This window comes from Pleurodeles waltl, chromosome 7 (assembly GCF_031143425.1).
Source record: "Pleurodeles waltl isolate 20211129_DDA chromosome 7, aPleWal1.hap1.20221129, whole genome shotgun sequence".
NCBI classification, from domain to species: domain Eukaryota; kingdom Metazoa; phylum Chordata; class Amphibia; order Caudata; family Salamandridae; genus Pleurodeles; species Pleurodeles waltl.
The window spans coordinates 9,155,764-9,169,387 of record NC_090446.1 but is presented as its reverse complement, the minus strand read 5'-3'; the positions used below and the strand labels follow the sequence as shown (position 1 = coordinate 9,169,387).

Genomic DNA, 13,624 nt, shown 5'->3' with positions numbered 1-13,624 from the left:
ATCCCTCACTTGACACCTGACAGTACTGCCAGCAAGACCTCCACAACCTGAGCTGCTGTGTAGCGCCTCTGGGAGAAATCATGCACGTCCAGCAGGTGATAGGGCTCCAGCCTTCTCACCAGAGGACCTGGAGAAGCTGGTGTCTGAGGTCCTACCCCTGTATGAACAGCTCTATGGTGCACCAGAGGAGCAGGTAAGTGCCTCATGTGCACTGTTTTCTCTGCACATCAAAATATATTCCCTTCTTACAGGCTAGAGTGTGACCACGTGTGGCAGAATGTGAACTCAAAGCCCTGTGGGTGCAGTCAGGGGACATCAATGAGAGATTCAATGTGCATGTATTTGTGTTCAGTGCTAGGTGTTGAGTTCTGATACACTGTGGTGTGTGTGTATTGAGTGACCCCTGATCCACCTTGTGTTGGATGCACATAATTAGGTGAGGTGACATAACAGCCATCCCCAGACATCTCTTACCTCATGGATGTTAGCAATGTGAGAGCACTATTTGTATGGCAGCATGAACTGTGTATGCATGTTGTATGTGTGCTATGGGTATGGTGCCAGAGAAATTTCAAGACACATCGGCCTTTGCTAAACTTTTGTTTGGAATGCATATCCTGATTCACTCGGTCCTTCAGGTTGGCAGAAAAACACCACATGCCAATTGGCTGTTGGCTACATGATGCACCGTCATGCATGGGGGAGTTGGGAATAGATTTTCATGTAAGTCTGTCTGCTCAGCCTGCAGAGACTGAGACCTGTCAAATACACAATGTATCTCGCTGTATTTGTCCAAGTCTGGGCTGGTGTTGAATCCCTTTTGTTACGCAATGGAGGCGCTGTGCCCACTCCCTGTATCCCAGCACATCATGTTATGAGGCCAGATCTTGCCTCAGGGCGGATATGCAGCACACTGAGGCTCTACCCTCTGATAAGGATGTATATGGCATTAGGAGAGAGCTGATGATCTGTGACTGAAGTGCATTTGGCATCTTTATCAATGTGTGTTTCAGAGCCTTGACAGGTCCCTTGATCTCACAGCCCTGTTGTCACCTTCATACAGGTCATGTGTCCTGTGCAGGCACATTGCATTTTTGACACTGCATAACTGCAAACGTTGTGCATGACATTTGGGTTTAGTATTGTTTGTGCCTAGGACCCATGTAGAGCCATTTCCTGTGCACATGTTGTTTGAGGGGCATGTTAGAGGTGATGTATGTCCCAGTGCAGTCCCCTTCCCTGGGTGTCCTAGATGCCCACCCCCCATTTGTGCAGGCATGTTTGTCATTTGTGTCTCTGTGTTTTGTGCATGCCATTGTGCTGTGCTGTGTGTGATGCATGTGTCCATTTCAGGATTTGTTTCATGGTGGTGTTGTTTGTGTTCCATGCCACTTCAATACATATGTATGTGTGGGCAGTCTCTGCCCAGGGGTGCGACAATGTTGTGTAGCCTTCACTGTCCCTTTGCCTGAGCTGTGTGGCTGTGTGTATTTGTATAGTGTTGAGGTGCAGTGTGAGTGCATAGTGACTGTTTCCGAGTCCGTGCTGATGTATGTTTGTGGGTGTGTGTGGGTTGACACGTGTAACTGCTGACTGTGCCGTGCCCTCCCACCCATGATGTGTAAGGATGCGCAACATGCTGTTTAAGGTTTAGGATACACGTAGATGTGTGTACTTAAACAGTTGTTGGCATCCACAGCGCCGTGGATTTCATTGTCTTTGGATGAGCAGCAGTGGCATGGCATTTGTGAAGGGCTACATGGCGGCACCGGACATGTAAGTGTGCCTGGAGGTGAGTGTCTCCTTTATACTGTCTGTTTCCGCTTTCTGACGGCCAAGGTCACACTGGCAGTGTACAACCTCATAATGAGTCCAGTGGCAACACAGGCTCCGCAGGCCTGTTTGTGCTTCCACGTGACCTTGGAGGTCAGTGCTAGTTGGCAGTGCCGGAAGACCATTGGTGGTCTTTTGTTAGTATATCGGCCCTACTCGCAATACGGTGGTCCGACCATCAGATCAACGGCGGCTGTACCGCCGCCATGGCGTTCCATGGATTGCCAAGCTCATTATGACCCGCTTAGTCATCATCAAAGAGATAATCCAACCTGTCAATTCCCACCTCTCTCCATCTTTCCCAAGAAATAGGGGTGCCCTAATTAACAGCCCTGCATTGGTCCATACAGTATTCGAAGAACGGACCAGCAGATTCACCTTAAGACAGGTATGAACCATCTTCTAGATATCTAGCATGCACCGTTTAACCGGGTTATTTATATTTCTGTGCGGGGACTATACCTGTAGAGTATATCCATGTGCCTGCCTTCCCCCCTTCATGTCACATTCGAGAAATGCTCGGAAGTGTTTCTCTCTCAACAGCATTTTATCTGTGAAGCTCAGACCTACAGATCCCAAGGACATTGCTGCAGCAAAATCCTAATCAGCAAGTTGTCTGGAATCACCAGTGGACACCACTAACTTTATTTGCCCCTCTGATGAGGACAGAACCACAAAAGAAACCATAAGCTGTCCCTCTCTGCTCCCATGTTAAGGTAAACATGTTAGAAGAAAGGAACAGGATTGTTTCTAGGAAATACGATTTTGACGTTTTGCATACAACTATACTTGGAGGTCAAAAAAAGAGATTAGCACTGGGTAAAGAATCCTTGGAATGTAAGGAGACAAAATTGGCATGCAAAGAGAAAACACTGGTACAATAAATGTAGTTTGTGTCTTCTACTAGATGATACAATTTGAAAAGAATGTGCCCACAAATACAGAGACATTGAGAATCAATTAAACCAACATGCAGGAATGCAAACCTTCTTTGGAGTACCTTGATAACAAGATTCCAATCCCTAAAATAAACACAAGTTAGTCACTTTCTTGTTTCAGATTGGTTTAATTTTAAAAACCAGCAAACTGCAAAATGGTACCCAGAAATAAAATCTGCATTAACAAATAAATCAAAGAACTAACCAAAATAATATGGATGCACAGCGAGAGAAAACAATGTAGAAAAACCAGAAAATCCCTTAACATTGTAACTATTTCGCAATAAACATTCGTAGCACATCAACACTAAATATCGGTAACACATCAGATATTGCATTTCAAAATAACACGGATGACATTTTCTTCCAGCTGTTATTCCCCTATTCTCCTGTTCCTCCACAGGCTCAGTTATGCACCATAAACACTGAAGCTGGGGGCTTGGGCTGTAGTTCTGGACAGTATTCTAAGGAATCAGACTGCTCCAATCTCTACGTCCTAAACAATATGTTCCTTTTCAGCGCACCACAATCTGACAGAATGAACCAAACTTTCAGCGGTGGAAGTATATAAGGAGATATCAAGAGACTATTCTAAACAAACTAAAACTGGGAGAAGTTGTACTAGGGTACAACAGTGGAATGATCGTAAAGTCAAGTCAGAGCTAAGAAGTAGAGGGGAGACTGAAAACCGACTTAACAGACGAGTAACACAGAAAGAGACGATGGCAAGTGAGAGATAGATTCAAGATATAGTGATGACCTCAGCTTCCTATTTTTTATTCCTTCTAATTTCAGAGAATGTTGATCAGGTCACATCTTCAACCTGCAGCAAATCTATATGCCATCTTTAGTTGTGAACGCTCGCATCTGTATGCTCTTCATTCCTCGTGGCACGATTGCAGAGATGCATAAATCTTGTGAGAGGCCTTGAACAAAATGATGTGTTAAACTGCAAATGTAAAACAACCACAAAGGAAGGCTCTGAGCAAAACAAATACAAAAATGAAAATTAAATTTATAGAACTGATTCAGCATTGATTTATGCAATTGCTCCATTTATGATTTATCAAGCTGCACTTCAAGTATTATAATTAAAAATTTTTGCCCATCATGTGATGGCGTTAAGAGGAAGTCAATGATCAAAGATGTGTGATGCAGTTTCACATTTGCATTGTGGTTTCTTCTTCACAGACTGTGATCCAGGTCTGTCATGGAAGATGTTTTTATCAGAGAGTAGGCACTTCAGTGACCACAGACTGGTTTGTGTTTGTTTTTGGCTGCTATGTTTGTTACAACACTCCATTGTTACTGTCAGTATTGGTGACATGTACATCAGGCCTGCCACAGGGACATAACTCTCCCTTGCACTGTGATACAAAACAACAACACTTCAAATGCAGAAGACCAGTCTCTGTTAGTTTCTTTCTCTAAAAAGCATGCCATATAGAGAAAATAACTATGCTGTGTCTTGGCAGCTAATCTGTTGCTTTGCAGCATCAGAAATAACAATGTCTTATGTTTGGTTGGAGAAGGTCTTCCAGAGTGGGGTTTTGCTTCAGAGCCATGAACCCCATGACAGATATGAACCCTTGTTTCAAAGCTGAGCTCCAATGGCAGGGGCATGGCATATGGCCAATCAACTGCTTGGCATTCATACCCAAATGACTTGCTTTTATCCTTTGATTACTGACGTTAAATCAACATCACAGACTGGACTTTACAGTCTGCTAGACGGACCCATAGCTGGACGTTGGCAGCCAACTTTTTATACTAGCAAATTTTCATAAGGTTTTGCCTTTCCACAACAAACAAGCCATTGTAAGCAATGAGTCCCAGCTTACGAAACAGCTCCGCTTTGAATCCACACAAGTCTTTGTTCTTCCTCAAGCTCCCCTTGTCTTCCAGTTGGTGCCCTTAATGTACCTTCTGGTGTCTTACAAGATCTGTCTTTTGAATAAAAGTTTTCCCGCATTTAACACACTGATACGGCTTAACCCCTGTATGTATCATCTTGTGTCTACTGAGGACTTCCTTTCGATTGAAACTTTTCCCACATTCGGAACACTGAAAAGGCCTCTCTCCCGTGTGTATTCTCTTGTGCCTAACGAGACAAGTGTTTTTATTGAATGTTTTCCCACATTCAACACACTGGCGATGTGTCTCTCCCGAATATGTTTTCTGTGGTATGAAAAGATCTTTTTTTGAAAAAAAGCTTTGCTCATGCTCAGGCAATGCGTGTGGCCGTGTGTCATTGTCTGATATCTGGGATGCTGCAGAAATGTCTCTCTTGTAAGTACTTAGGTCATTTTCAGTATATGCAAATTGATTCAAGTGCTGTTTCAGTTTACCCTGACTTGCCAAATATTTTACGTTCTTCACAGCGCTCTCATATCCAAGGTACGTAGGTGGTCTGTCGGTAAGGGATGTTGCCTGTTGTAACTTTGTATGCGTTGAACAACTGAAAACACTTTTGCAAGGATCGGTATCGCATTGCAGCCAGGTTCTGCTTTTAGAAGAAGTTTTTTTCCCAGCGTTCTGGTGTGTTTCAACTTGTGGGGCTTTGTATGAAGTTGTTTTACTAATAACCGCTGAAGAATTCATGCTTCTATTACCTGTGTAATTAAAAAAGATTCATTTATTAAAGTAGTTGCCTGTGAATTTGGATATTTAACATATTTTACAAATGCTCCAACACTAATTTGCACCACAGGAGAGTTCTGTAACCACATTCAGGGCAGCAGTACTTTAGTCTCTGTTCAGCACAAACTAAAAGTCTGGTTGAAATCTGTGTTATCACACATGAATCCTAAAGGCTTCAAACCACGCTATATATTTATGATACTACATCAGATAGGGGCTATGCCCATCATGCTTTAGGCCCAATCAACAAAGGCTCTTTCCAGGATCTGCACTAGCACAGCCGGGGAAACAATGAATTTATATGTGCAAATTCTCAAAGAGAATTTGAAGAAACACAAAAGGTGATGCGTATGTGCAAATAATGCATCTTGACACTACAAATCTAACTGTGGTCTATCAAAGGGATTGAAAGGCATGCGTTTCCAGGCATCCTTCGTTCACAGGGCAGCTCTGAAACCTGTGTCAGTCATACCTGTTCCTCAACAGCCACGATGAAAAGCAGTGTTACCTCAGCAAAAGGCCCAAAAATGTTCAATGTTGGCATAGCCCTTCAAACCCTACTACTCGTGAAGGGTGGGGATTTATATTCCATTCCCTAATTTAGAGGCCGAAATGCAAATGTATGCACTGATTTGTAGAGGTCATTTAACATGTCAATACCACCCCAAAGGTGGTGCGGGTATTGCGATGAGAGCCTGCTGAAATCAGCGAGTCTCTTCACCAGGCCCATGAGAATATTCCTAGCAATCTGAGCTATGGTTATAGTCATAGGAAGGAGTACTGGTGTTACATTGAAGTACATTATTATACTATAGTGATGTACGTCACAGTTTGCAGGAAAATCTCCTTTTCAGCAGGGTCACCCCAGACTTTTCTCCTTTTGCTCTACCCTATATTTACTGGCTGTTCAACAGTGCACTTCACCCCTTCTAACTAGTGATAACACCTGTGCTCCCCCTTTCAATGTGGTGACATCTGCACACCCTTAATCAGTTTACTTCACAATTTTTATAAAATTAATAAATGGTATAATAAATCTTTCAAAAAAAACTGTACACTATAGCAAAGCTAGAAGCTACACTTTGTGAACTGTGCCCCCTACACATTAAAAATCGGTAGGTGCCGTACTTCATGTTTAAAAGTGTTTGCAACACATTCCCATATTTGTCAGAAAAATATTATATCTTACAACTGTTTTCTAATTTCAAAATTCCAGGATCTTGCTCATCGTTTCATAGAAGAAAAGGTATCAGCACACAAACAAAACCGTCAGAAGAAGAGAGTTATCTCAAGGAAGGATCTGGTCAACATTTTCAACACATACACTGGTATTCAAAAAAGAAAACTGTATACTGAGGTGAGAATCTGAAACACAAACATTTAAAATGATTACAGTGTTGTTCTAACAATTACTTTCAGTTTACAGCTGATTCTATGGAGTAATAATCTATCTTTCTTTCATTGAGAAACACATTAATATTAACAATAGTTTTCATCAAAACAGGACTTCCAAAGTATTTTTTAACAAAACAGAAATGATTTATTCTTTTTTCTCTATAATTTCAACCCCATTTCGTGTCTCATAGGAAGGCCTTGATAACCAAGAAGACAAAATACTAACACTAACCTAGTTAGTTGCCAGAAAGAACATCTCCAGTAAAAGAGAAGACCCAAAACCTTGCAAAGGAAGGTCTGGATAATCAAGGTCAATTGTAATAAAACACAAACATATGCAATCTGCTTAAAACAAAATCAGACGTGCTGGTAACAAATGTTCTTCGTCTTTCTTCTCATAATAAATGAAATGCTGATATAAAATGGCAAATATGGCTTCAGTGAATTATACATTATTCAAAACAAGTAATAGGCCGCCTAATGGGGGATGTTTAATGTAGGGAAATTGCTCATGAAAATGTGTAAAATATTTGTGTGGCTGCTGAATGGGCAAAGTGGTTACTCTACAAGACTCTAGAAAGAACCTGGAAAGAACCTCAGAAAACAACCACTTTACCTCTGCTTTTGCAATAGTTGTCATAGAAACAGCTGAACAAATGTCAGTGTCAGCCAGCACTACCACTGAGCACTCTGGGACAGTGCTTAAAGAGGTGTCCCAGAAAATTACTACGCATGTCGGCGACTAATGCCCGTTATTCCTAATTTGCGAAGAAAAATAAGAATAAAAAGCAAAAAAAAGGAAAGCAGACACTTAAATTCCTGAAATCTAAAAATCACCTTTACTATTGACCATTTTGCATGATAACCAAGAAAGAATATTCATATTTCTAGCTCCCTTTAACCAACTATCACTAGAAAAAAGAGAATTGTAGATGATGCATGGTGTCCTTAAAACTACTCCCCATCATTCACCCAATGTACACAATTGCATGCAAAGATCAATAACGCAAGCATGCCCTTAATATAGGCCTGACAAGCAGACCTCTATTTCTAATGCATTTCTGAGAGTAATACAAATTAACAACAAGAACTGTGCGAATTATAATAGATTTCAAATTATATATGATAACTGGAATTGAAACAAGTCTACTCAGATACTCAAATTACAATCTGGCATAAGATTAAAAAAACACCTCTCACTGGAGACTACATGCTGCATAGTAAACAATAAGCTGTCAGCTTTTTAACCTCCCAAATTAGTAGACAAACATTTTTCAGCAATCATTCAAAGTGAATACATTTGTAATAATGAAGGAAAATTGTCACCGTTGATAAACTACTTTGAAGATATTTGGATTGGTCGTTTAAGCAGGTCAGGTCGCAGAAGACTTCCATGTTTTAACACTGAATGGTGGAACTGGTACATGACCTGCTTAAAGGGAGGTGCAGAAACAAACAATGCCAGGGAGGGACGGTAGAACTTTTTTCTTCTTCCACTGGAAAAGCTCACCCTACTTTCTACTACTTCTTGGAAATTAAAAAAAAGAACACTTACAAGGAATGAGCACAACCTCTTATAGTCTGCAACCTAGAGTTTAAAAACAAAACTAAAAATATGAACATGTCTCCCCAAAGTGTAACAAATTGAAATGTTTGGAGATGTAAACTACCTAGAAAACAAAGTGCACTAAAATGTTATACATTGTGCGCAATTAAAACTTATATAACATTTATATCACTTGCTTATATAAACTGGCTGTTATCTAAACCTAACCCATCTGTAAGATATATACATATCACCACACTAACATTAAAATTAGTACAAAATATGATGATTAAACATACGTACGCTTTAAAAATATTCTAATCTTAGCGGGAGATGTTGTCTTTCTTCAAACAAAGGAAGGTATATTTTTACCATCTTCCTCCACTCCATAATAGTTCAGTTATGGCAATCAAAATTCTATGAACTAAACCATCAAAACCTCACAAAATACACATTTCAAAAACCCTGAAAAAATGTACATTTACTAAGAAAAGTAAATGCTGAAAACGTATCATGATAGTAACATGGAAATGTACTCCTAGACAAAATGCATAACCATAATTATATCCAGATCCATTCGATCATCAATGCCCTTCAAAAATTAAGTCTTACTACAAAAAAACATTCATTCCAAATTGGGAAAAGAAAAGAAAGTACGGAGGAAACTCTGTTGAGTGTAACTCCCAACACCTCTCTACCATCAAAATCCAAGCGCCAAGAAGCAGTTAGGCTATTCCATCAAAAGTAAGAAAATACACTTTGCAACAAAAAAACAACAATAGTTGCAAAAACCTGGAAAAAAATAAATGGTGTATGGGTTTTTCAAGGGTAAAAAAACTAAATTCTGTACTATTTCTCATTTATTTTGCAAACAATTGCCCTGGAAAAAGATGCTCCTGCAACAACAGACTGTGGCAGCCTGCCTGGGAAAGGAACCCAGAAATGACACAAAAACACGCCTGAAATACATTTTCTTCCAGTACCAGCCCGAAGTACCACTTCCCTACATTAAAAAAAACTTAAGTTATTAGTAATATGTTAAAAAAATAAGTATCCTAACTAACCACCGCTGCACCTATCCTTCCTATACCCGGATGCTGCTCCGACTATAGAAACAGAAGCAACCAACATAGAAGAAAAAAGAGTAAAATAGTTTGCAAAAAATGTATTTACACAAAATAATTTTTAAGTAGAAAATATATTTTTGGACACATTTATAAAAGTTATAAACACTGAAAATTTGGAATAAATTATACATTTAATCACTAGTGATATGGTGTATGTTTTTATTTAAAAGAATCAGTAAACATTTTTAAAACAACTTAATGACTCATTATTGACTCAGTGTGCATTAGTGTTTTGAAATTACAGTGTAACAGTTAATTTTTAAATTAGAAAACACAAAAAGTAAAAATAAAATTTTCACTAAATTATTTTTAAACATTCTGTATGAAAAATAAGACACCAAACCCCGCCTGTTAAATATTAAACCTTCCATAACTCCTTACACACCCCTAAAACAGTCCTAAAAATAATACTCATCCACATATAACCTCCATATCCCTTAAAACCAGTCTCTAAAATAAATATTACTGTGTTTAAAAACTATATAACACTGCAACAACCTGCACCTCAAAAAACTATTCTAAATCTAATACATTACTGATCCAAGACCCCTATAAAGCCAGTATACCAGCCCCTAAATAATTTTAACAACACATTTTAAATAAAATGACTCTATATGAGCCCCCAAACTGTCCCAAAAATAATACATTTCCCATCCATAACCCTACATCCCTTGCTACCTGTGGATTAAATTTAAAATTATGTTTATTTGAAACACCCCCAGAAAAAATTATACCCATAACAACTAAACCTCTTAGAAAATTGTCCCAAAAATTGATATGCTACCCAAACGTATCCCCGATAACCCTTGTAAACTATCCCTAGATTAATTTAACTAACACCTTATCTAAAATTTCCTAAAACAGTCTGATTCATAACGTCTACATTCCTTGCAAAGTGTTCCTAAAATGAAATGTTAAAAAAAAAAAAAAAAAAAAAAACTTTACACACTGTACTACAAAAACTGTCCTAAAATTTAACACACAGCCGTCACAAGCCATCCATGTGCCATAAAACAAAACCCTGCCACCCCATGTGCAACCCATCCCTGAACCCTAAAAACTCCTTGCTGACCCCTACACTTACCTGCATGCAAAGTAACAACTCCCTAAGTAACACTATGTGATGTGACAACTTGCGACGTAACATTTACTCTAATGTAAAAACACTGAAGTAAATGTGAACCAAAGTAAAATTCTTGAAGTAATGTTAACATGTCAAAAGCGGGGTTCTGGTGGAATCATTGATTTAGAATATATAGGGGTCCAGCTGCAAAGGAAAACACACACCCAGATAAAACAGAAATTGAAGGGTCTAGGACTTAAATACATTCTGTTTTATGCAGCCAAGTTGAAAGTACTATTCCAGGCTACAGATCACATATTTTAAACCCCAGAGGAGGTTGCACCCGGACTGAGGAAAGACCCCGTTGTGGGTTGCAGCAAGTTGTGAACTGGAAGAGGATTCTTCAACCACCATGGACATGAGGCCTAAAGAACGGTGTATTCGGACTTCCTGATGCACAAGCCCAAGAAGCCAGACTGAGCAACCCCGCTCTTCCCTCAGTAATGCCAAGAATATGTCTACAACAGACATAGATGAAGAACTATGCACAAAGATGGAGACGTAGCAACAAGAAAGACAGGGAGATACACTTCCAACAAAAGATGGATACGAAAGAACTGATGACAACGTCTGGATACAGACTAAGAACGGCCAGGTGTCGGGGTCTGGAGGGCGCCCCTTGAAGATTGAGGATAGAATGAACGGCGAGGCACACAACCCCCTCCACCATGTCCCTTTCCCACCCTCCCACCCCAGGGGACAGAGACAACATTAAATTTACCACAAATAATGTAAGAAACAATGTAAATAACACAAGAGTTGGGCCGCAGGTAGATAGTTATGTTTGGCTGCGCCCCCCCCACGTATGGCAGGAAACTAGTACTGTGATCACTGAGTGGCAGTGGGTTGAGTGGTGGGTTCACGTTAGGGTTTTAGTTAAGTTGAAAGTTAAAGGGAGAGGGAAGGGTGACAGACCTTTTCAGTATTTGGTGTTCAAGCACTTCTCATGCGCAGTAAGTGCAGGAAATGAAAGGAAGGGGAAAGAGGAAGTAAATAGGTGGGTATGTCGTTGTTATTGTTTTCTGGCAAGTCAGATGACTAACAGATGCTGTCAGCCAAGATGCTGGGCAAGGGGCGGGCCTGTAAAAGTAAAAAAGAAAAAGAACCTGACAAAATTGGTGTACACAGATTATGTCATAGAACTAAGAATACTCTCTTGAATGTCAATCAGACGGGAAGTAAAATGAAATGGGGTTTAATGACCCAATACATAAAGCAACACTCCCCGACATCGTGCTGCTCCAATAAACACCTTTCATAGGTACAGGATATACATTTCTGGGAAAAGGACTGTAGGAAAGTAGCCTCTTTCTAGCATGGTTACCCCCACTTTTTGCCTGTTGGTCAGTGTGTTTTACTGTGTTCACTGGGATCCTGCTAACCAGGACACCAGTGATTATGTGCTCTCCTTTTAAACATGGTTGCTGGAACCTTTTTCACTCCACATCTGGCATACTGGTGTCCCATGTAAGTATCTACTATATGGTACCTGGTTACCCAGGGCATTGGGGTACCAGGGGATCCCCATGTGCTGCAGCATGTATTATGCCACCCATGGGGAGCCCATGCAAAGTGTTCTGCAGGGCTGCCATTGCAGCCTGCGTGAAAGGGTGCATGCACCCTTTCACTACCAGGTCACTGCACCAGGTCGCCGTAAGTCACCCCAATGGCATGCCCACCTAGCCCAGAGGGCAGAGTGCGACTACCTGTGTGTGAGGGCACCCCTGCACTAGCAGCAGTGCCCCCATGAACTCCAGCTCCATTTTCCTGAACTTCGTCAGTGCAGGGAGGCCATTTTATGCATGTACTGGACATAGGTCACTACCTATGTCTAGCTACATAACGGTAACTCCGAACATGGGTATGTTTGGTATCAAACATGTCAGAATCATAGCCAATATTATTGCAAGTATTGGAAGTATGATTCTATGCACTCTGGGGGCTCCTTGGAGGACCTCCAGCATTACTACCACTAGTCTTACAGGGTTTTCTGGGCAGAAAGGTTTCTGCCCTCCTGTTGCTTGATCTGATCATGCTGAGGAAGGTAGAACAAAGGATTTCCTTTCGGAGAGGGCGGTAACACCCTCTCCCTTTGGAAACAGGTGTGACTGGCTTGGGAGGGGTAGCCTCTCCAAGCCACTGGTTGTGCTCTCAAGGGCACATTTGATACCCTCTGTGCATAAACCAGTCCACACCGGTTCAGGGACCCCCAGTTCCTGCTCTGGAGTGAAACTGGACAATGGAAAGGGGAGTGACCACTCCCCTGTCCAACACTACCCCAGGGGTGGTGCTCAGAGCTCCTACAGAGGGTCCCTGGGTTCTGCCATCTTGCTTCGAAGGTTGGCTGGGAACCCTGGGAGCATCTGAGTGACCAGGCCTGGCTGGTGATGTCAGAGGCAGCCTCTGATAGGTGGTCATCTGGCTAGGTGACCAAGCCCACTCTCGGGGTAATTTAGGGTCTTCCTCTGGGGTGGGTCCTCAGATTCAGCTTGCAAGATCCAAGCAGGATTCCTCTGCATCCCTTACTTTGACTTCTGACCAAAGAAACTGCATCTGGACTCTCCAGAACTCGACAATCTGCATCAAAGACGAAGACTGTGCCTGAAACATTGTTTCTCTGGCTCCTTCCAGCTTCGGCTACATTTCCCCGGTCCTGCATCCTCTGAGGACAGCCAGTCTTCAGTCTGCACAGAAAAGAAGAAGGAATCTCCCTTGGAGTGAAGGAGTCATGCCCCTGCATCTGCAGGCACCAACAGCAACGATGACCGGCTGCGTGGTTCCCCTCTGCTGTTGAGCTGCGTGGATCCTGCAACACGGGTGGTGGTCGGAAGTGGTCCAGACGGTCCTCTCTACCAGCTATCCAACTTGGGTGGAGGTAAGCCCTTGCCTTCACACGCAGGACAGTACCCCCATGCAGTGCGTCCTTTGCAGCTGCCAAGGCTTGTTGGCACTTCTTCCAAGGGGTCTACAGACATCTTGTAGCTCCGGCCTCCAGCTCTCCTTCCTGCGACGCACAGCTCCC

At 41.6% G+C, this 13,624-nt stretch overlaps 1 protein-coding gene across 3 annotated transcripts in view; it reads right to left on the bottom strand.

Moving 5' to 3' along the window:
* Positions 1–2,888: 2,888 nt before the first annotated feature.
* Positions 2,889–13,624, bottom strand: part of LOC138303533 (zinc finger protein 182-like) — a 100,053-nt gene continuing 89,317 nt past the window's right edge. For all 3 annotated transcript variants that reach the window (XM_069242748.1, XM_069242747.1, XM_069242749.1), the window contains one exon: positions 2,889–5,383. In XM_069242748.1, the coding sequence (XP_069098849.1) occupies positions 4,686–5,383 (698 nt within the window). In that variant the 3' untranslated portion in view covers positions 2,889–4,685. The remainder of the gene's footprint in view (positions 5,384–13,624) is intronic.